The 24,164-nt window shown below is 36.5% G+C and overlaps 1 protein-coding gene across 1 annotated transcript in view; it reads right to left on the minus strand.

The window, feature by feature from the left end:
* Nucleotides 1–24,164, minus strand: part of POLN (DNA polymerase nu) — an 87,511-nt gene that overhangs the window by 22,894 nt on the left and 40,453 nt on the right. The window contains exons 18-20 of the mRNA XM_039723955.1: nt 10,493–10,575; nt 6,200–6,331; nt 3,232–3,342 (exon numbers count right to left, since the gene is read on the minus strand). Of these exons, the coding sequence (XP_039579889.1) occupies nt 3,232–3,342; nt 6,200–6,331; nt 10,493–10,575 (326 nt within the window). The remainder of the gene's footprint in view (nt 1–3,231; nt 3,343–6,199; nt 6,332–10,492; nt 10,576–24,164) is intronic.

Here is a 24,164-nt window from a genome sequence, read left to right on the forward strand (position 1 = left end):
TCATGGCACAGAATAAATGACACATTTCTGGTCATCAAGAGGCAGAATAATTCTCCAGGCCTGCAGTTTGGTGAAGGGCTTTGTTCTGATCCAAACATTTTACACAAAAGATTTATCTGATAAAATATAGAAACAATTCTTTGAGTAAAGAGTGGAAGCCATAATTGTCCTTGTCCCATTAAACATCCTAAATGTCCCAGATCATGGTCATTTTTACAACCCTTTAACTCAATGAATTCTGCATTTTTTCTTCCAAATGATTCAACTTTCAGAATAGGGGCAGAGAACAGCCAAGTGACAAGGGTACTCTGCAGAGAGGTAATCAGAGAATTGCAGAAATCTCCAATTTGAAGAAACCCATAGAGATCACCAAGTTCAACCCCCCAACTCCCTGCTCCCTTCAGGACTCTAAATCTGAACCATATGACTGAGAGCATTGTCCAAACACTCCTTGAACTCTGCCAGGCCTGGGGCTGTGACCACTGCCCTGGAGAGCCTGTTCCAGTGCCCAGCCACCCTCTGGGTGAAGAGCCTTTTCTCAATATCCAACCTAAACCTCCCAGACACAGCTTCATGCCATTCCCTGTAGTGACAGGCCCTACAGCTGTCACTGGAGAAAGGAGCTCAGCACCTTCCCCTCCACTGCCTCCCTTGAGGAACCTGCAGATCGTGATGAGATCACCCCACAGCCTCCTCTTCTCCAGGCTGAACAACAGAAGGGATCTCAGCTGCTCCTTGTCAGTCTTGTCCTCAACACCTTTCACTCCCTTGGTGACTCTCCTCTGGACACACTCTGACAGTTTGATGTCCTTCCTCTGTTGAGGCACCCCAAACTGCACACAGGATGTGAGGTGGAGCCACACCAGGGCAGAGCAGAGTGGGACAGTGACAGCCCAGCGAGGCTGTGCCTGATGTCCCCCAGGATACAGTGGGCCTTTTGGCTAAGGAAGAATATCTAAGAGAACAAGGACAAAGGCTTAACGTCTCTTCTTTCTCCACAGTCATCTGTGACAAACTGCCCCTCTGGATCCCCTGCAGGGACTCTGCTTTGCTCATTAACTGTACCCAGTGCAGACCCTCAGCTGATGACCAAGATGCCGATGTCTGACTGTGGCTTTAGCTTCCAACACCTGTCTTGTTTTCCTCTTCAAATGATGTGGCAAATTACTCAACACATTACAAAAAGGGACAACTGATATAAAAAGTAAGAAAGGCTGCTGCAGCAAAGGTAAGGTAAGTATCTTCTTAGTGATTGTGAGAATAAAACTATATTGAGCATTTAGGCCATCACAAAAGATATGTTCTAGATACATTATTTATGAAACATTGTAGAGGAATAAAATTTGAAAGGCTTCTCAAAATATTTTTATTGAAATATGGTTTTTAGAGGTATCCTATTTATAAAAGAATATAATTTTCCTTTAAAAAAAGAAAATAATTATAAATAAATAAAGATAAAACACACTGTTTGCTCTATGGTAATAGGTACAACTGAAAAATAACTGAAGAATAATATGCTGTACATTGGTGAAAACTAGTGCACTGGGAAACATTAAAGAAAGAAAAAAACCACTATGAAAGAAGTGTGAGAAACCCAACTGTAATAATTCAAAGCTGCAATTCTACATTCCTCTCAATAATGTCATGCATCTGAAACGTTCTGCTATCAGTTGCTGCTACCATAATCAAAATGCAAATTACTTAAATTAATTAGACTATTAGGCATAACTATAAAACACATATTAAATGCAGTTTGGTATCCTAAATGTGATAAAAAGTTTTTCATTTTGAAAGTTTTTATAGACTTCAAATATTATCTTATAACTGAAATCTTAAAATTAAACATTATGGTAGTCTAGAATGAATTTTTTAAATAAAATTTGGGAATAGTGAATACTCTAGTTTTTAATTCTTGCTTCACCACACCTCCTAATATTACATTTTGAGTAACAATTACATTATTTTTCATCAGATTTGTCCTCCAGTATCACTTGAACTGACAGTGCAATCTGACAATCTTATTGTAGGTACAGAGAAGTGAGTGTTCCATAGACAGTCCTGTGACAGCCCTGCTCCAGCTCTTGGGACAGACGGACACAGCAAATGCTGCTCAGAGGGCTGTGTCCCTTTATCAGTGCTACACTGTGTGCTCTGCAGGACTCACAGAGTGAGAATTAAAATTAGAATTCTAGGCCTGTAGGTATCTTTGCAGAGACAGTATTTAAAGACTGTCAAACATTACATAAATACTTAAGTCATTTTAAAAATGAAACATTAAAATGAATAATGTTTGGAGAGGAAAGTGATACTTTCAAAAGGAAAATTCAAATAACTTTAGAAGGAGCATGCCATCACCATGTCTAGAAAGCACTTTTCCTTGCCTGTAAATTGTACACTTCCAGGGTAACTTAAATAAAACCCTGTCAGCATCATCCAATTTAACAAATAGTTTTTCTAAGGGACATCAAGGTAGGAGGGATCTCAGTCTTGGGCTGACAGCTCAGGTTTGGATTTTTTTTTTTCCTTTGGGTAGCTAAATTCTGTACACACCTGAGCCCCAAATGATTAAACAGAACATGTTATGGCATCAGATTAACTAACACATGAGCACAGAAATGCTGACTTTTATATTTCAAATCTATATGTTAAATATTTTTTCTATGGAAAAAAACCACCATTTTTCATACCCTCCACAGAATTAAGTTTGAAGTTTCTGCAAAGAATGAGATGGATTTCAAAACAAATAATAACAATGCTCAATTATTGTAACATTCTGTATTTCTGAAACTAAAGCTACCTGGCAAAATAAAAGCTGGAATCTGTAAGAAATCAAAGACAGAATCACAAAAACCCTTCTGGAGTAAAAGATTATAAGAGCCAGAAAGGAAAGTGTTCAATGCATCTGAAGAACAGCATTCTAAATATTCTCTCTATACACAGTTTGCATCAATACCTACATTTAACTATCACAGAGCACTGTAGAGTATTAGAACATTTATACTGTTGCTATTATTAATATAATCATTATTATTATTATATTATTCTGTTTACTAGCAATTTCAAGGTAGATGGAATATATAATTTTAACTTCTTTTTCAAAGGAAAACTCATCCCTACTCTAGTACACTACTGTAATATTCATTCATCTGAGATTATCAGTTGTTGCCCACTAAAGCCAAGCAGGGATAGAGACAGGTGGGTGGACAGGAAGGTAGGGAGCCAGATCTTTACCTTGAACAACAAAATTTACAGCCTGCCTCTCTGCTTGAGTGCGCAGCTTGTAATCCTGTGCGTTGATATTGGCCAGTGGCCTTTTGCGTCCCATGATGGAAACCACGTAACCTTGCAGGATTTAAACAAAAATTTCTGTTATGTGATACAGAGTCATTAAAATTAAATTTCAAAAATTCTTTTTGAGGACAATACAGATATTTGTAATTATGTGCTGCCTAGGTCAATTTAATATTTTGTTCACTGAATATAGTCAGGGCTTATTTAAAACTTCAACATTTATTGTATTTTTGGTTTAAGTATTATTTAATTCAGAGAATTAGTACATGTTATACAAGGAAAACTTTAGTTCTTTAAGGCTGTTAAATTTTTATTAGGCATGTCTACTGATAAACCTGGCAAACTCTCTCTGTGGGAGATGAAACTATAAATACCTAGCAGAATTAGCTATCTATTAGCAACCATAATTAGAGCTTTGCACACAATTAATAGTTTATTGGGAATAGTAAAGAAAAATCAATTTGTAGAGTAATTAAATCAGTAATGAATATTTCCCAAAAATATAAAATAAGGTTTTTTGGGAAAAAAAAAAGTTTGGTTTTTTTTTCCCATTTTCTTTATGTAGTGTTTCTGTGTTCCCTTCACAGCCAAACTGCCTTAACTCTAGTGTGGTGGGAATTTTTAGTTTAAAAGAAACATAAAAACACTGCTAAAGCTTTATGTTAGGCCCAATGACGTGTTTTCCTAAAAAAACCCTATTTGGAGGGCAAGTGAGAGGAGTTGAGATAGGAAAAGAAATGTGAGGTTCCTCTTGTCAAAATAACGCACACAAAACCTAGCTTATCTTCAAAAATAAACTTCTATTCTTATTTTAAGAAAAAAGAAAAATCATCCATGTTAAAAATACATCATGAAAAAATTTTTCTTTATATTTCTGATCACCTTGGCTACCCGGGAGTTGTCATTAGATACCATGGAAATTCAGACTGACATAGTTTCATCTCCTCTGCTGTGCAAGCACAAGTGGTGAGGAGACCTCTTGAAACAAAAAGTTATCACCTTATTATGGACAACACATACCCAAGCTTGTGTGCAAAGGATTAACTAATTCAGTTTTCTGTGAAGTAGTGCATTTCCAGGAGCACTGATACCAAAAGGACCCATTTTGAAACAAGAAACTGAACTATCTGGAAGTTAGGGTATTCTCTGGCAAATCAGTCTCCCCAGTTTAACTAACATTTTCCATGATGAACAGCATTTAAAGATGGAATTCTTGTAACATTCTATCCTTAGCTAAAATCAGAGTTTCTGCAATATCCTGATTGCTGTGAGGTGTGACTCCTCATAACTGAGCGGCATCCCCAAAGGAACACCATCCTTTGTGTAACAGTGGCAGAGAAGGTGCCTGGTGTCAATGATTAACCTGCAAATGCATGCCTGAATGAGGCCTTAATGTGGTCTTTTCAATGTGTCAATAATTTCATAAAAACAACAGCAGTATAGTGATATATACACTAACAAATATCTTCCTCATAATATAATTATTTATATGCTTTTCATATCCACATGGAGTATCAGACATTCATAACACTTAAAAAATATTTTTCAGGGGGGTGCTGCTCACCTTTGAACTTCAGATAAGTTAAAAAAAATTACCTTCTAAGGAGCTCAATAGGTTGGAATGTATTTGTTGAAAAGTTAGAATCCAAGGTGGATTAACAAGAAAAATATTAAATAATATTGATCTGCTGCAGATTTCTAAAGCTTGTACAACCTGATCAGATTGCTCTTCTACCACTAATGGTTAAAAATGGTTGATAGGCAGAAGTGTAAGAAGGAGTAAGAAGTAATTAGACAAGGGTGCTTTGATGACTTTAGAGCATTTGTCATCACATTCCTGTCTAGTGAACCCATAAAGCAGATTCTCTTGCACAGAAGTCTGTCCATTGAAATTCATTCACTTCAAAGAAAAGAATGCTGAGTTATTTAAAATATATAATTAATATATAATAAATGCAAAATATTTTACTAGGTATGTTTGGCTTAATTGCAGCTAAAAATGGATGTTTAGTAGCTTCACTTTTCTTGAGCAATATAAATAAACAAAGGAATGCAAATGTATGACACAATGACAGCTCATACTTCCAGTAGATTTTTAGAGCTATAAACTACAAAAAATGAATACTACCAATTTTCATGACTAGAAGTGAATTACATGTTTCTGTCATGACACTCACCCATACAGTGATGGGTAATATTATATTGCAAATTTACTATTTATTTCTAAAAAATGTCTTAGTACTGCATGCCCTATTAAGAAACAAAGGAACTCAATTTTGACAGTTCTGCTAATTAGCTTTTAAAAGACAATATTTCAAGCAGCTATGTTTTCTCTTCTCAAATTACTGCACTCCTAGGATTCACTAAATATAAATGAATATGTAGACTAAAAACAAATTTGGTGCAAGAAGAGTTTGCAGCTGCTGGCTCCAGAAGCACTCTGCACACATCTGTCACTACAGCTACCACCTGAACTTCAAGAACATAAATTCTGATTGATGCAAAGAAAAAATAAGTTTAAAAAAAAACTGGCTGTGTAAATTGACTGAACTTCCACGGTCCAGCAGCCATGTACCCAATTTATTAGGGAGAAAATTCCTTGGGCTTTTTTTTCTGTTGGAGTACATTATATGTCAAAATGATGCAGTGTAACTTGACATTAAGTGGGGTTCATTCTGAGAACAGATGTCTTATTCTGTTAGTATCTTTCTGAGAAAAGGCAGACTTAACCAGCTCCTTTTAGGGCTAAAAAAGAAAAAAAACCCCAAACCTGATTCACCAAGAAAGGATATTCCTTTCTTTTTTTTGTTGTTCTGTAACTATCTGAATTTGGGTATCAAATCTTTGTCTTCACCACTGTCACACAGTGCAGATCAGTAAACAAAATATGGTCACAGATTTGGATTACCTTTATACCTGCACTGCTCAATGGTTTTCTTTGTAAATTCATGTACTTTCTTGTATTTTTGCATAAAACTCTCTATAAATTGACTGGCTTGAACAGGAGTAATTCCCAAGCAGTCAGCGAGACGTTCTTTACCTGGTGGTACAGAAATTATCTCTATTATGCAATAAAGCAGAACAGAAAACCACTGCATACAATAGCACTGTTTTCATGCACAATTAGTGGAATTAGTTACTTTACTTACCTCTATGAAAGAGGATGGATCTGATACACTAAAATCATACTGCAGCAAAATAAATGTTTAACCCTGAGCTTGAAGGTTTTACTGAAGTTACTGGATTAAGTATATAATTAGTAAGAAGTATATAAGAAGTATGCAATTAAGAAACTCCTAGTTATAATTTATACCTATAATATGGTTGAAATCTCTTTTGTTCACAGAAAAATGCTGTTGCTTTAAGTATCATTTTACCAGTTCAGTGTTGCAATCTCCAAACTTTGAAGAGCAGATAAAGATTTAAAATTAACTTTTAACAAACACAAATATAAGGAAGATCTAAAAAAAGAATGAAGGTGTTTGAGTTTAGCTAGAAGCTTTAGAGTTCAGCCTGAATTTAGAAAGGATGTTTGGAGTCTGGGTCTCACATATTTCAGACAGTTTTAGGCTCCTCAATGTCAGTAGAAATTGGGGTCCATGTTTTAAGATAAAAAGGTTGGAAAAAGAAAAAAAAAAGGAAAAAGAAAAAACAGAAAAAGCGTTCCAATAGAGGGAAAAAGGAATAATAGCTTTTGGACAGGATATAGGTGCACAATATCAGTTATGCTGGATCTAAGAGCATTTATAAGAAAACGTCTAAAAAAACTTGAGGATATTCTAGAGTGTTCAAATATAAACTAAGAGCTACAGTTTAAACCCACTTATAAATCAAACAGTTCCAATAAAAATAAAACGTACATCAACAGTAGTCATATGAAGTTTGAAAGACAGATATATTTATGTCAGCTGCACAGCAACACAGAACCAGCACTGTCTGCAAAGAACATAAGCTGAGAGGAGACATCTCAAGGCACCAAAGGCACAGAATAGTCACTGTCACAGTAAGATTGTCAAGAGAAATTGTCTAGCACTTTAAAAAGAGAGAGGATTTCAGCCATCTAAATGCCATCACTGTCAGGCTGATGTGCACTTCAGAACAATTCTTGTAGCATTTTGTTCTCAGTCACGCCAGGATCTGCACTGAGCTGCAAGAACACCAGTCTGGACAAGGTGCTAGAGGGAGAAATTCACACAGACATCCAGGATGACATTTGCTGAGCTATTATAGATCTGTACTCTTTTTTTTTTGACATCTAATTAATTTGGGTTTTCTTCCTGGGTCAGCAAATGACAAATCTATTTGATAAAGCACACGTTGCTAACAGCTAGGAGACTACTGCAGCTTCCTTAGAGAAATGTAACATCTAAGTTTGTCCATGTCATCCATTTAAAGAACTATTAATATACAGAACAATTGCATAAAATACTAGGAAAATTAAAGCACAATATTAGCAAGGACGTCTGAAAGTTCCCAGGGAAATGCAGCTCCCTGGAATCAAAAAGAGGGGAATGAACAGCCATGTAATTGTGTCAGATTATGCTCCACAGTGCAGGAGCACAGGCCATGCCAGGCAAAGCCCAGGAGTGGACTAAACCTTCTCTGAGCACTCTTAATTGTTGTGTGCCAGGGTAATTATCAGCAGCAGCCTATGAGTTTCAGTGTTCTCCATTCTTCACTATCATCTTTCAAAAATGAAAGTAACATTAACAAACACTGATAGCCCTCTGTGTCAGTGCAGGGCTTGGACATACTGTCATTGAATAGAAGGAATTCCTTATTTTACAGATGTTTAAGTTGCCTGTGTTTTAGATCTACAAGATTAATAAGGGAGAAGCAGGTGAATTGAATTGTTCCAAACAACCAAAAATGATAGGACATTACAGAATGTCCTGAGCTGGAAGGGACCCACAAGGATCAATTCCTGGCCCTGCACAGGACACCCCAAAAGTCACACCATGCACCTGAGAGTGTTGTCCAACTGCTTCTTGAACTCATGCTTAGGGCTGTGACCACTGCCCTGGAGAGCCTGTTCCAGGGCCCAACCACCCCTCTGGGTGGAAACTTTTTCCTAATAACCAATCTTCTTTTTCCTCTCTTATCCTTCAGAATTAAAGAAAGACCTTGAAAGCATGAACCAAGTGTAACCTAAGAAAACAGAACATACAAACTACAAAAGAAAAAGAAAATAAAAAGATTACTATTTACTACATGAAAGGTTTTTATTAGCTCCTGTAAGCATAATACAGGCAAGCTCCCCAGGGAGTGTTTTTGTAGTTTTCAATCCAAATCAATACTGCAAAAGAGGTATTATTCACACTCTTCAGTTGTATAAAAATGTCTCATTTATGAAAAGCGAGCTGTCTTTTGAAGGGAGACAAACTGTGGGTGGAATTCAGTCCATCAATTTCAGGTATCTAACAATTACTTTTTGTCAACCCAGTTTCCATCTAAGTGGTTTAATGATATCATTTCATGTCTTAATTAGGATCTGATCACACTTCTAATGAACTGGAAACTTCTATTATCTTTGAGGTGCTTCAACTGCCCTTGTTTGAGAGAGGGACACAAAGCAAACAAGTAAGTGGAGACATTTACAGCAAGCACTGCTGCACTGAAATCTTTAATGCCTGGTTCAGAGCAAGTGAGGGAGTGCCAATACTGTGCTTAAATGTAAACATTAAAGTTCTCCATAGATTTTAGACAGACACAGGCTCCACTGAGCCCCAGGAACTGAGGCATTTCTGTCTCTATACAGAACTACAGGGCATTAAGCTGGTGGTGATTCTTCTGACTACATCTGATATCTGCCTGTTCCACCCACAGCAAAGGGAAGAGATAGGAAACGTGTCCATTTGCATGGACCAAGGGGCAGGGGTCATAATGCTGGCATTCTGTAAAATAACCCAGTGATGAAACCATTCAGGTGGGAAATGGAAGATTTGATTCCAGTCACAGCACAGACAGGTCTAAATTCACAGTGTAGGGTACTAGTGCTGGGCTTTTTTAATATCAATTTTAAACACAGAGGTTTAAATTGCAATACAGCTTAATGTAAAAATGCATTTATGTTTAGGGGTGTGTATATATATATATATGCACACACATATGCATGCATACACACACACACACACACATCCCTAAACATAAAATAGATATTCAGGAGAACTAAATTTGATGCATTTCTTCCCAACTGAATACCATAAATGATAAATGGGATACCCTGGCTGATTCTGCCTTTGGTTCAAGGACTTAGTGCAAAAGATGACTTCACATTCACAACCAGAAACACAAGATGTAGCTTTAAGTGTTTCCAAGTTACATAAAACTTGCAGCCCAGGGCTCTCATTTTCTAAATGGCTTTTTCAAGAACTCATCCTCTGTAGGGAAAGTTAGTCAGCTGCTCACTGAAACCAATTCACAAGAGCTTCTAAGCTGATGATATACATGCATCTATCTCCCTAGAAAGGTAACTCTAGGCATGTATGAAGCTTAAGGAGTGTGGGGCATCATTTAGAAATAGCAGGCAGTTTTGGAAAGGATGAAGAACATCTTGACTTATCAAGGACCTGGTCAGGACTTAGGCAGAACGGTAACAGTGGATTTTTGCAAATTTTCAGCAGTTGTGAAGAAATGGCAGCAAACATTAAGATTCAAAGAAATGGAACACTTTTATGCTGTGAGGGTGTGCGAGCACTGGCACAGGTTGCCCAGGGAGGCTGTGGAGCCTTGAAGAGCCCCTTCTCCTGCCCTGAAAACACTGAAAATCTGGACACAGGCCTGGACAAACAGCCCTGCTTGAACAGAAGGCTGGATCTGATGACCTCCGGAAGTCCCTTCCAATCTCTGCCATTCTCTGATTTTATAAATGTGATTTAAAACAATATTGGAGTTTTTAAAATTTCATTGCAGTTATTCTCATCTCTGTCTATATACTGAAAGAATACAAAGTCCACTCAAAATTAGATATATGGTTCAGTTATATCAGCAGTAAATAAATACAAAATCAGACAATCTTTGTATATGGCAATGAAATTACATTAATTTCATAATTTTTATACTGAGTAGATAATTAATTTAATAATACTGGATAAAAATACTCTAACAAGCTTTTACTCACCTTTAGAAATTCAGTCTACTTATATAAATTATAAATAAAGTATAAACTTACAGTGGCTGGGTTTTTTCCAAAAAGGCCTACCTGCTCCATAAACCACAGAGTAAACAATACGCTTTGCTTGCTCTCTATCAGCATGTTTCACTTGCTCAATTGGAATCCCTTTCCTAAACAAACAAACAAAAATCACACATTTTCAGTTAAACTAAGCTGTTATCCCCACAGAAAACTTATTTAAAGTCAATAATAATTTAATAACATTAAATTGTAAGATATGAATAGATGTACTTAAGGGCTTTGTTGTCAGCCAGTAATGCACAATGTATTTACAAATCTTCATACTGATAGTCCATAGTAAATTAAATTATTTATTTTAATTTTAATCTTCCCCTTTCCTTTTCAATTAAATTCTTGGTTAGGAAAAATTCTACTACTATATTACTAGTTTTTCAGATTGAGGAGGATTTAATAGTGGCTCATTAGAAAAATGAATTATTTCCAGCAGCAGCATTTCTTTAAGATGTGAGGGTCTAGAGACTCAAAGCAGAAGTCTGACCTAAAGCTTGTTTAAATAAAACTATTATCAGGGCTTTACTAACAGAAATATCCAACCTTTTTTGAAGAAATGACTGATAGAAGCAGGCACTGCTTGCTCCATACAGAGCTCCACAATAGCAAGGTTCCATAAAACAGCAGCAGTGGCTGATTCTGAACTCAAGAGTGTATCCAGATTATTCCCAGACAAGTGTCCTCCTTCCCAGTTCCCATTCTCTCACAACTGACATAAGACAGTCCTACAAATGTTCTAATGGATTTAGCAATGTGAAAAATGAAAAGCTATGACTCTGCAATCATCAAGTATGTGCCACCTATAGTTTTCCTTATCAAAATGCAGCTCCAGAAAGAATACTGAAATTATTAACAACTGAAAGCACTGAAGAATATTGATAATTTGGTTAAAATGGAAGGGTGTTCGGGAAAATCATACACTCACTCTCTGAAAACAAGTACCTACAAAAATTGTATTTGAAACACGGAGATTAATTGCTATCAGAGATACTTGATGATATCTGTATCATTTGGGAAAAAGTCTCCCCATGAGACTGTCAATTTTTTTCATGAGTCTGGTTGCATTTTTAAAACCAAAGTTTTCTACGGTTTGCTACAAAAAAATTTTTTTGTCATGAAAGATGATTTGTTGTGAAAGTTTCAGCTGAGGAACTTTTAGAAAATGGTCTATTTCTCTGAATCTTCTTCAAGTAAAGTCTTTCACCACTATTAAGATAGAAACTTCTAGAAAATCAGCAGAGCCACAGATTTTGCTTGCATACCTCATACACTGATTTTAGCCAAGCCTATGCTCAGTGCTGGTATAATTAGGCATTCCGAATGACAAACAGGCAGACAGTGGATGAAATCAGATTTAAGCAAGTCTACAGCACTATAGACTTTTGAAGAGGAAAAATAAAACTGAATATAATTTCCAGCCTTCATTGGACAAAAAGTCTTTGGTCTTGCAGAAGGTGACATTGTTCCTTTGAATGCTACTAGCTGCTCAAAGATGAAACAAAACTTTTCACTGCTCAGTTTAGTTGAGAAACAAGAGTAATTTAATAAAGTTTCCACCTGTAATGAAGACTGTTCCCACTTAATCATTCTGCTAGTTTGAGACTCTTACAATTTACTTTCTTAGCTGTGGCAGGTCAAAAGTTCATGAATCTTTTGAATACAATAGGTTGAGATTCCCAGTTGTACCTGAATACAAGGACAAAGTGGCAATAGGAGCTAATAAGTGCAGAATTAGGAAACTAGACATCATTAAGGATTTCCTGAAACAATCTCCAGTAGAAAGACTGCAGGAATTTCCTGAAGAACCTGGCAGAGAACTACACAGACACTTGAGAAAGCGTAGATCCCAAGAGAAAATAGAATCTGGAAAGAGCAAATATCACCTGAGGACCTTTCTGACACACAACACTAAGACTGGGGAATGCTGAAACTGGAGAAACCCTAGAAAATGTAACACTGTTTTCCTAATACTGTATAATTTGAACTAGAGGGTTGGACAAGGCAAGAAATGGGAGAACAGCAGCAGAATTTACTTGCAGATCTACTGAAGTCAGAGACTGGAGACAACTGAGGGGCAGTGGGTACATCAGCTGCTCAGTTCTCTGGAAAAGAAGGACTACAACAGAAAGGACACAGTGGGTAAGAATTGTGGAGACCTGTAGGGGAACATAGATATTCACCAGACCATGGTACTGAGGGAGACACAAGGTGAGACTAGCTGGGAGGGACTGGTGGTTCTAGACAAGTTTTAGCAGTGAAAGAAGTCACCAGAACTGGATTGTGTACACAATTAAAACTGCTTCTAGAACTTTGATTATGATTTTGCATTATCCAAACTTCAGCTTGAAGGACTGACTGGAAAAAACAGAAATAGTCTCATTGCTGTAATGATGACTGGCAGTGTCAGCATTCACAATAAAACCTTGCCTAACACAGTTATTGGTGCAGATGTACATGCATCATGTAATCATGGCAATCCAACAGTCACTTAGCATTTCCTGATCTGGTTAGTCATGAAACACATGGAAAAAATTAAAAAATTCAGGGCTTTATCTCAAATATTTCCTTCAATATAATGTTACCACCAAACTGGTCACTCAACACCTCCAAGCATGCCAGTGAGAAATGTGAGCACTGGACAGAGAGGCATTACATCTACCACTCAAGAGTATTTGCAAATTTATGTACCACATAAAAGAATACATAATTATAAGGTATGAAATTGCCATATAAATCAAAACTGCTTGAGCAAACAGAAGTCATTAATCATAACTATTATTTTTTTTCCTAATAAATGCTTTTGTTCTGTTTGTATTGACAATTATTGGCTTCTACTAGAGTGTTTGATTCCTTCTGTAATTCAGAGAGGCATTCCTGCAGTTTGAGGCAAAGGCTGTTTATTCCTTTGAACAATAAAATTAAAGGGGAGGTGTGCAGTTTCTCAGAACTGCAGCAGCCATGTTAGAAATCCCCAGTGGGCTTTCTGCTTTATCCTGTTTCCTTTACAAACTAATTTAGGTTTGTGATAATTGATTTGTTTTAATGGGTACTGTGAGAACCTATTTCATGATAAAACCTTTATTTTGCCTTTGGACACATCATGGAACAGCCATGATATTGATAAAAAGACATTGTGAGCTGCTTACTTGCATAAGAAGTTTTTAGTAAGCCATCCAGGGCCATACTCAGTGCTGAAGTGTGATATATGTAAGATAGATCTTTAGTGGAAATGCAGTTTTTTTAAAATAGATTTGAGTCTGAAAAAGGAAGGTGAATGGTTATAAAGTAGTCTTAGCTGCTGGGCAGTGACACTGAGGCTGTGACTCCAGCTCACCCAGCACTCTGTATAGCTGGACTAAGAAGAAGACTGTTAATGCAATGTTATAGAAATTGATACAGAAAAAAGCTTAGGAGGGAAAATAATTTGTTGTGATTTTGTTGTAGAAACAGAAAAATTCCTGAAGGCCTGCAGGAAATGAATATGCAGTTACTAGTTCTAGCATGAAACATGTATTTTCTATTTTATTGCATCCTTCTCATTACTCTCTCTCAAATATTTTGGGAACAGTTCAAGTTCATAATCAGTATTTTCACCATCTTCAAATCTCCAGATGTGCAGTATTTCATCTTCCACGTTCCTGTCCTTGCCTGCATACTTGTCTCAGGCTATTTCCACATCTCTGATTTGTTTGTCCTTTACTTTTTTTAGCACTGATTCGCAAGTACTTTGCCTTATAGTGCTTTATTTGATAGACATCTCTTAGGCAGAATAAAGAACAGCTCTCAGTGCTGGAAGACATGTTCAGGTTGGCAAATCTCAGTATCCTGGGAAGGAGTTAGCAGAGCTAAACAACCTGGGAAGGTCTTGAGGGCAGCAACAACTTGCAGCCAAAAACTGTAGAATATTTAACAAACATACACGAAGTCTTTAAAAAGGTAGCTCTAGTAAGAACTGGGCTGTGTCTCTAAAAGGGAATAGCTGCCTAATTCTAAGAGTAAAAAACATGGAGAAAAAAATTTCTAGCAAACAGTGAAGAAGGTTAACACGAATTTACAATTATGAAATACAGTGAAGATATGAAACAAAAGGAGGAATATATAATTTCTTTTTCAAAGAAAATACTTTGAATATTATTGTAATTTCTCCAAAATTCACTATATATTTTCATTTGTTAATGGACTTCTCAAAGACTTTGTACTAAATTAAGTCTTAAGTCTTTAATACATATGAACACCACTTTTCTTTACACCCTCCCCCCCCCCAAAAAATACAGCAATCATTTCTGTAATTTTAACAAAGTTTAACTGTAAACTGGAATAACACATTTAATACAGAGTAGACATCTCAATAGATTGATTTTTACCTGTACAGAATACTAAAAAAAACTAACATGACTTTTAGTATACAGAAATGAGCTCACACAACATAAACACATAAAAAAACCATTAAGATTAAAGAGGCCACAGGGCATAATGTATGAGCAGTGGCAAAATAAAACCTTGAGAACAGGTAGAAATGGGAGGAAATCAGTCTTAAAAGAATGCGATAAGACATTCCAGAATTTCTGGGAAACACTGTGTGGCGACGGAAGCCAACTGTTTTTGCACAGGAAAAGGCAGAACAAACTCCCCAAACACAATATCTGGCAGGCATGTGTTGCCTTGATCTGCATTACACTGCAGCCAAGCTATGCTCACTCATAATAGCCACAAACCCTTGGCTGCTCTCTTGCATCTGCCAATTAATCCAAGCCCAAGCTGTGAATTGTTGATGTGGGAAATGAGATGGAGTGGCATTAAATTCATTTTATATGCGGTCATTAATGTCCAATAAATGAGTCAATGTATGAGTGAGTACATTTGTTCATCTGATGGCTCTTACAGTTTTTTATATTTTCATCGGTGAACTATAGAAATCTCATTTTCCATCACCTGTTGCTGTTTAAGAGCAGATGAGAGTTTTATATTCTCTAAGTTTGCTCCTGGAACTTTGTGTTGGGATATGAAACAGGTACAGACAATTTATGTAATCAGTAAAATTAGAAAAGCCCAGTTTTACAGCAGCATCACCACTGGGTAGATCATGTAAATTCTGAAAGTTCATTTTTTTTCAATTTAGCAGACCTTATATCTGACCCAATCAGAATATATATAACAATGTATGTGAGTATTGAAGACATACAGAAAAAAACTGGTTACCTGTAACCCAGTTCACCCACCACTAATGCAATGAGCAAGAATAAACAATTTTTTTGAAAGCTGCTATTCCATGAGTCATGGAAAATGCTGACAAGGCTGAGGCATACTTTGTCTCAGACATTTGTAAGGTAATATGCAGAAGCAAACTTGGAATTACTTTTGCCTGGCTAATCTCTGCTGCAAAATACAGAAAAGGAAGAGGTTGGGAAACAGTTTCCCTGAAGACATTGTCATATCAAAATATATCACTACTTTTGTGTTGTATCAATCAAGAGCTAGACATAAGATATGTAAAATTAGCCCATCTTCTTTCATACAGAAATATAAAATTTATGGTTTCTATGCTTTCCATAACTATAGGGCATTTACACAACTATGTTCAAAACAAAAAGTAATGAGATTATCTTTCACATAAGAGCATGGAGACAGCAGGATGAAAAATTAAATTTTTCTAGACTGCCCAGAAGAGTGGAAATACAGTTAAGATACTTTTCTAAAAATAGGAAAGAAACCTCTCCACAGAGAAGCTGTGGACTCCCTATTTCTGCAGGTGTTCAGAGCTAGGCTGGATGGGCTCTGAGTATCCTGGCCTAGTGAAGGTGTCCCCTGTCCATGGTAGGGGAGTGGAACTATGTTGTCTTCAAGGTCCCTCCCAAAACAGACCATTGTAGGATTCTAGGATTCTATGAAAAAAAGCATCTACAACAACGAAAATGCAGACTAACATCTTGTCAGAAGTGAAACAGCAGGCCAAGAGTGACAGAAAGACAAACATTTCTGATGTAACCTAAGTATATACTAGCTTTTTGTTGTATTTTTTTATCTGTGTCACTTCTAAACACTTCTCATGTCTGATTCAAGGGTTATGTCAAATGCCTGTATTTGCAATTTTATCACTACCTGGTTTGCGTAAGTGAGATAAAAGCTCACAGAATAACACCAAGAAACTCCTCACAGCACAGGACACCAGGTCCCTGACATCTCTTCCTCCTTACCTGAAGGGCAATACATGATATTACATTTATATACATGTATATTTAACCCCATCCTGACATCAGGAGAGGCAGAGCTGTCTTGCAGTAGTCACTGCACATGCTGGAGGACCTCTGGCATGGGTCTTCCACATAAATATAGGGGTCAGATAGTCATGGGTCAGAGGGGAGAGAGTCACAACACACATTTCAGGAGTTTAACATTGTGTTTCATTTCATTAAGAAGTTTTTTTAAAGTTTTTATATGTGTTCAGGTTCTTTGAATTAAAGACTACAGCTGTCAGCTTGATGTCATCCAACTCTAAAACATTTTTGTCATTTTGTCTCTTTTCCCTTTGGGTATGCCACCCTACCAAACCATGATTTAATTTATTTTATATGTATTTAGCACCAGGAAAATCTTTATAACCCCTATAAAACACTTTTGTAAGAATCCAGAAGCACTTTCATATTTTAAAACTTCTTCCAATAGCTAATCATAAAATAATTTATTTTGTCTCAGCAGCCTCTATAATCCAGTGCATGAAGATTTATTTCATTAGTCCTCAACCTCCTTTTAAAGAGCATGGTATTCAACTTTCATGTATTTTAAAGAAGATAAAGACATGACTTTGCAGTTTGCTATGAGGGTCAGAAGTATTCTGTTGTTATATTTTAGAGTAGCAGGGAACCAGATAAAGCAATTGCAACAAGGTTATGTCATAAATTATAGCTACCATCAGTAACAACTTGCTGAGAGATTAATTTGGGACTGAAGTGATCCATTATCTTTATTAAGATATTTACTGGCATGTTGCTGTTTCAGGTATCAGATACTGAAGAGATAAATTAGATAGCACTTATTTTCAGTGCTCTTCATTAGAAAAAGGCTACTTAGACAGTTTTTCTGTAAAAATGCACAATTCTGGACACATGTCAGCTGGAGCAGAATGTCCCCGACACTGACATAGGTACCCTGCAACCTTCACCTTTCCTCTCCTTCACTCCTATAGGAAAAAATGAAAAAGGGCTTTCACCTCACATATCCATAGTCCTTTTTTTATTTCTGAGCACAAGGGCAGTCTTGTTTTAGGGTCTCTAGGTCTCTGAGTACAGTAGAGAAGGAAGTCAGGGTAACTAACTCCCCACCTCAGGTGCCGGTGTGAGCATCAACAGTGATGGGCACCATCATTGAAAGAACAAATAAATGTTAACGGGTTAAGAGGTCTATGCAAACTGGGATGGCATAAAATTTCTCAGAGGCCATTTGTATAAAACAACAGGGAACAAATGCATATTCATGCCCCTGGAGTTCGTTATTTATCACAAATCACTTTTCAAGCTTTTCTTCAAGCAGCTTCAAATAGCTAACAGAGAACAGCAGCCATTCTGGGAGATGCCACAGGCAGCTGCAGCAGAGCACCAAATAATTACACACCTTGGACCTGTTAAAAGTCCCATAAAGAAACAGAGGGACCTTCAGAACAGCCTTTAGATAAATACCAGAATAGTGAAAGAACAGAGCTCTTAACATATAATCAAAAAATGATATAATGCCATCTCAGATATTACACAGAACAAAACTTAGAGCTATCATATTGTTCCAACAACGTATAATTTGCTCAAGAAATATAGTCAGAGGAAGAGAGGAGATGTCACATTACATCAAATTGCATCCACACAGTACAGAAAAAAAAAAAAGAGACAGACTTTGAAATATCTTGGCCGGGCAATCAAAATAGGAAGAAATCAGTCATGCTATATGTAAGGGTCTTGAACAAATTCTGCAGAGAGGGACAAGAAACTTCCTATCCCATCTTTTTCAATCTTCTCTATAAACACCTCTTTCAGCTTAAATTTCTACTATGCCTTGGGTCAACACTGAACTAAAGGCAAAACTAAAAGTGAAGAATGAATTGCCGTGACATTCCTGATTTCATCAAAATTTAGCTTGACACTAGAGTTGAAGTTGAGTTAAATGAAATAAATGGAAATATTTTACTGAGCTCTGGAGTGTGCTCATAAAACAGCATTTTATCAAAGTCACTCTAGAAGGACATGACTGTTTGGAGATAAGAGTTTCATACAGAACAAAACCTTTCTATGAAATTAGCAAAGCCAAAGTTATCAGACACCACAAAACAACTGAGGACTATCCAGCCTCCTTAGAGCTTGCTTTCTCTCTACTTTCTGTGTTAGTTGTGGTGGTGGCAATTGTAAAACTTTATTTTTCATTTACTCTAGAAGGTTAAGAAAGCATTTAATGTGCAATAACAATAAGCTCCCAATGTGACCTAAAATTAAGCTGTCTGCTTAAACTTCTAGTTAGCTGCCTGTTTTATTTAAAGCTTCTAAAACCAAAATCCATTATGCTTTCTGAAGACTTTATTCCCTCTGCTTTATCTGCCAGTCTAAACTAAAGCCACAGCTGCACTTCTACAAGGCAGTGTAAAGTACAAGGTGAAATTTCCACAGGTTGTCATATAGACTGTCAGAGTGCAAAGCAAGACAAGTGTTACATTTCATTAATATCAACTATTGCAAAGGAGCTTTCAAAACACGTAGAAATCTGTTTGCTGCAAAAGCAACACTGTTAAAATATTCCACACCAACACCCATGAAGTGTTGAACTTGGAGCTTAAAATATTTCAAAATTCTGATACTGAGAAGGCAAACTGAACATCTTCCCCTTTTAACACATACAGCAGCTGCAGGAGCTGCAGGTGGTACAGCCTCACTCACAACTTTTTTACCAAACAAGTTATTAAATACCAGATACATAACGAGAAGTACCTGTACATAGAACCTGTGTTCTATGTACAGGTACTTCTCTTTATGAATCTGGAATATGTGACTTGATTTTCAAACTGAAATTGTGTCTCTCTTAAAAGCATATAAGAAACAAATTACTGATTCCACATTTTTTACCAGTATCAGTCTAAATAAAGGTACAAGATAAGATATTTTAGCTATTGATCAGAATAGGCATTATACATATACTGCAAAAAATGCTTCTTCAGAATCTGTTTCACCAAAGGAAAGTAAGTAGAAGCCTTAAAACTAACTAAAAATTGTAACAGGATTATAAAACCAGCCACGTAAATGATAATAAAAGAAATGTTATATTAAACCTTGGTGAGTGTCCTAGCAGGCAGCACTGAGTTTAGGAGCTCCTGATTTACAGTGAATCAATAGAGGCTGAGTTACAGAAGCAGACTTCAGAGCTGAAGGATCACAACAGCCACACACTTCTCAAGAGAGACTTCAGCAGAGATGCTCAGTTACACTTACTGATTTATTTAAGGGGGCTGCCATGCACACACAGGAAACTTTTCTCCACTGTCTTCAAAGGTTTCTAGAAGTAACCCTAAATACTCCCAGTAAAGAGCAGACATGACTGTAACTTGTCTTAATGCTGCAAAATTTTATATGTGCTCAGTGGCATGGAATGTCTCTTTATTTCAACTCCAAAACCAAAGATTTTGCCATTTTACAATGGATGAAGTGAAATGAATTAAAGCGAATCCATTTCAGACTTGACATTAAGTTCATAAAAAGTGGAGAAACAAATGAACCCAAGAAACCCCACGTCCTAGAAGATTGAAAGTGTATGAAATAGCCTGGATTATCTAAAAAATCTTGAGACAAATATGGGGCTCTAAGAACCTTAAACCTTAAATAGCTCACTATTTAGGCAAAGAAAAAACTAAAAGAGCTCTGCTTGGGGTGAAGGGAGCTGTATAACCCTGTGGCTGCCTCTTGTAACTCTATGTCTGCTAATAGGGACAGGAGAGCTAAAGCTCCTCCCATTTCCTTAGTAAAAATCCACCTGGATAAGCATGATTATTTAATTATTCCTTAATCACCTAACAAACACACAGGTGACGTCTCTTGATTAATAATGACTCTGTTCAAGCTTGTTGATAATATTTTCATAAAATTAATATAGAAGGACAAATATTCATATCTGTTTAAAAACCATTCATCTGCAGATGTGGTGCTCACTTCCCAGAAATCTATTTAACTTATCCCTGATTAACTGGCCTTTCCTCTTACTATTTGAGTAGGCAGCCTAACTGAATTCCATATCTGCTATACCACACAGTTATATGAATTAACCTGAAAAAATACTATTTTGTGGAGGATTAATCTTTAATCTATTTAATACAAAGAATGTATTTGAGACAAAGTCATATGAAATGGATATGGGCAGGTGTATATATATTTAGTCAGCCTACCACCAAGCATTTGTGCATACTTGACCTTATCTTTTTCAAACAGACCCAGTTACCTTTTTGTATGATTCAGCCCATGAGAACTTATTTTGATTAATTTCAGGAATATCCAAAATATCCCTGCTTATTTCCTGTGTTCTTCAGAACTCAGCTGGGCATCAGCAGATAGAGCTATTGTCAGGAAGTATCCTGAATTGCCAAGAGGCTGGAAAAACAAGAGTCCCTATTTTGTCACAGTTCCTACCAGACCAACTGCCAGTATGCAACAATTTGGTTCACCTGGCCATCATTGGATATAATCAGCTCTGTGAGCCCCCTGCTTTGCAGGTGGTAAAGAAATACAGTTCCACACTTCCTGCAGGAAGACATTCTGCAAAGAACAAACCAAACCTTCCTGCACTGTCATCTTTTTATTCAAGGATGGTTGAACTTATTAAAAAAAAAAAAAAGCAACTGCCAGTATGCAACAATTTGGTTCACCTGGCCATCATTGGATATAATCAGCTCTGTGAGCCCCCTGCTTTGCAGGTGGTAAAGAAATAAAAATGTCTTCCTGCAGGAAGACATTCTGCAAAGAACAAACCAAACCTTCCTGCACTGTCGTCTTTTTATTCAAGGATGGTTGAACTTAGTAAAAAAAAAAAAAAAAGACAGACCAATAACATACCAAAAAGCCTTTTCTCCTTTCAACATGCTAATTTCAAGTAATTCTGTGCTTTGCTTCTCTCTAGGCTTTTTCTTCAGTAATTTCCAAAACCAGCATGTCAGTCTCTAACAAAATAGTTCAGAACAGATATCACCATGATACCACAGAAATTTCAGCTGAGGAGAGATGGACTTTCATGTTCAGAACATTTTATAAAGTCTGCAGTTCCCAAGGTTATTTGAAATTAAGTGTTCAGGTTCTTTGATTGTGGCATGGATAGTATAAGCTAAAGATCCTTCCATGTCTTAAAAGCATCAACCAACCAAGCCTATGCTATAAAAATGGAAAGAAATGTTTTTCAAAATGATTGGTGGTAAAGAATTTATAAATCCCTTGGAATTCCAGGATAATTACACACTTCTTTATTTTAGATATAAACTGCCATGGCTACAAAGACATAATGAGATATGTCCTCTTCTCTGGAGCCATTTTTTTAAACTCTCTGAAAGCCACAGAGTCAGGTGAACAATTATTATGTCCAGTACTTACGAGAAGGTAAATTCAATACCTGGAAGGAGCACAGGTATTCATGCTGCTCTCCATCTCCACACAAAAGAAAGCACTAATAGCATGAATATGAGGGAACAGATGACAGATGAGAGAGAAGGGAGTATTTTGTGGTTTGGATCTTACAAAACTCAGATCTCAGTGTGAAACAGGAGCAACTAGACCACTATCAAATTCTCCAGCCTTCTTTCAAACACTGCCATGAGTGTAAGCATTGCACAGAACTGCCACAAATCATCCTTTCATTGGTATAATCACAGCAAATATCACCCTTAAAGAGTATGCACTACCTACCTTGTTACTTCAATTCACCATCAGGACTTATATGTACAGGTTAAATTACAGTTCAGAGCAAGAAATTGATACTTAAAAGAGGATACCCATTTTCATACTGGAATGGCAGCAGTTATCAGATTATTATAGCAAATCTGTATACTGAACAGTATCAGAGCTATTTCTCTACTATACATAAGTATTTTCAATAGAGATTATTTAAATTTCTCTACTCTCCTATTCTTTTAGTTTTTAGAATTTAAGGAAAACTCACTACATACAGGCAAACTCGTGTGTTCTCTGATTTCTGTACTGAAAAAGAATTAGAGTACAGCTGTTTAACCATGTTATCTATAAAAGGCATTTTTCTGAGGCATAGAGCAACTTGGGTATCATTACACTGGATCTACAGACAATCTATAGCACAGAATATATGACAGAAAATACCCAGGTAATTTATCACTGCATGGGAAAATTTGTGCACAGGGATAATTATCTTTCTGCTCTCACACAATTAAAAATTCACTGTTTATAGCAGTAATAAATTCATGCTTGCAAATAGATCATACTGTAACAACTTACTAAATATCTTTGTTAATTTCTCCCCTTCCCAAATAGCAAATATAATCTAAAGAAAAGGTATATTTACCATCAGAAGATAACAGTAAATCAATACAAACAATCTAGAAATATTATTAAATCTCAGAGAAATAATGTGGTCAAGAGAATGTTCTTTATTTCATATGTTAGTATTATCCCTAGAGACTATAAATCACCTGGGTATTCCCTTTCCTAAATTTCTGGATATAGGAGTATTGTACTTTCACTTAAATCCATTTGTAACAAATCTATTTACAGGGTCTTTTCCTCTGAGTCTCTTGGTTTGTGAGGATATAGTCTACATGTTTCACCATCTTAGTCCAAAGTTATAATTTAGAAAGGGCACAATATTCTCATAAATCTGCTAGGCCAATTATGACAGACACATCAGTGTTCTATTTCAGGCTTGAGAACATAAAACATGGAACATAAATATACTTTGCAGCTATTAGGAATATCTGTAGCAATAGTTGATCACTGTGACAACATCTTCAAGCTTAAATTGACTAAGCTTGTTCAGAGCCATAAATAACAGAGCTGCATTTGTATGGCCAGGCTGCTCTCAGGACCCTTAATAGAGGGTGCTCTACTGGAACCTCATCACTACTGGGGATCTCCAGTTGTCTGAGACAGATTCTAAAGAAACAAAGGAAAGGACTAACCCAAATATTTTAAGTATGGATGAATGCTCCAATCATAGATACTCTGAAGCAGTGCTATACCAATTCAAAAAAGCACTCAGGCAGGAAAGTGGGCAGAAGTCAGACATGATGAAACCCATATATGAAACTCATTATCCTATGATGTGTTTAAATGCTTAGCTAAATCATGATACTTTTTCTGGTTTTTGACTCAATGTTGTCAATATGAGTATATACTATGATGGAAGAACAACCCTCCTGAGAAGGGTAAAATAGAACAGTTTGAAAGAGACAGGTAATCATTACACCCCGAATCACTTAATTTTGCAAAGTGCAGACTACCTAAAAGACTAAACTCATTTTTCAGCATCTATTTTTGAAAGTGATTTTAAGATACCACATCAACGGCATTTTAAACACAATTACTAATTTTTCATTTATTTTGTAAAAGTCAAAGCAGTGAGAGAAAGTTCACACTGAGGTCTGTTGTCATTGGGATGCCTAACAGCAGTTGGGTCTCTTGGCTGGTCAGACAGCTGCCAGGACAGCTCTCGT

Source organism: Passer montanus, unplaced genomic scaffold, assembly GCF_014805655.1.
Source record: "Passer montanus isolate IOZ18808 unplaced genomic scaffold, ASM1480565v1 scaffold51, whole genome shotgun sequence".
In the NCBI taxonomy this organism is placed as follows: Eukaryota; Metazoa; Chordata; class Aves; order Passeriformes; family Passeridae; genus Passer; species Passer montanus.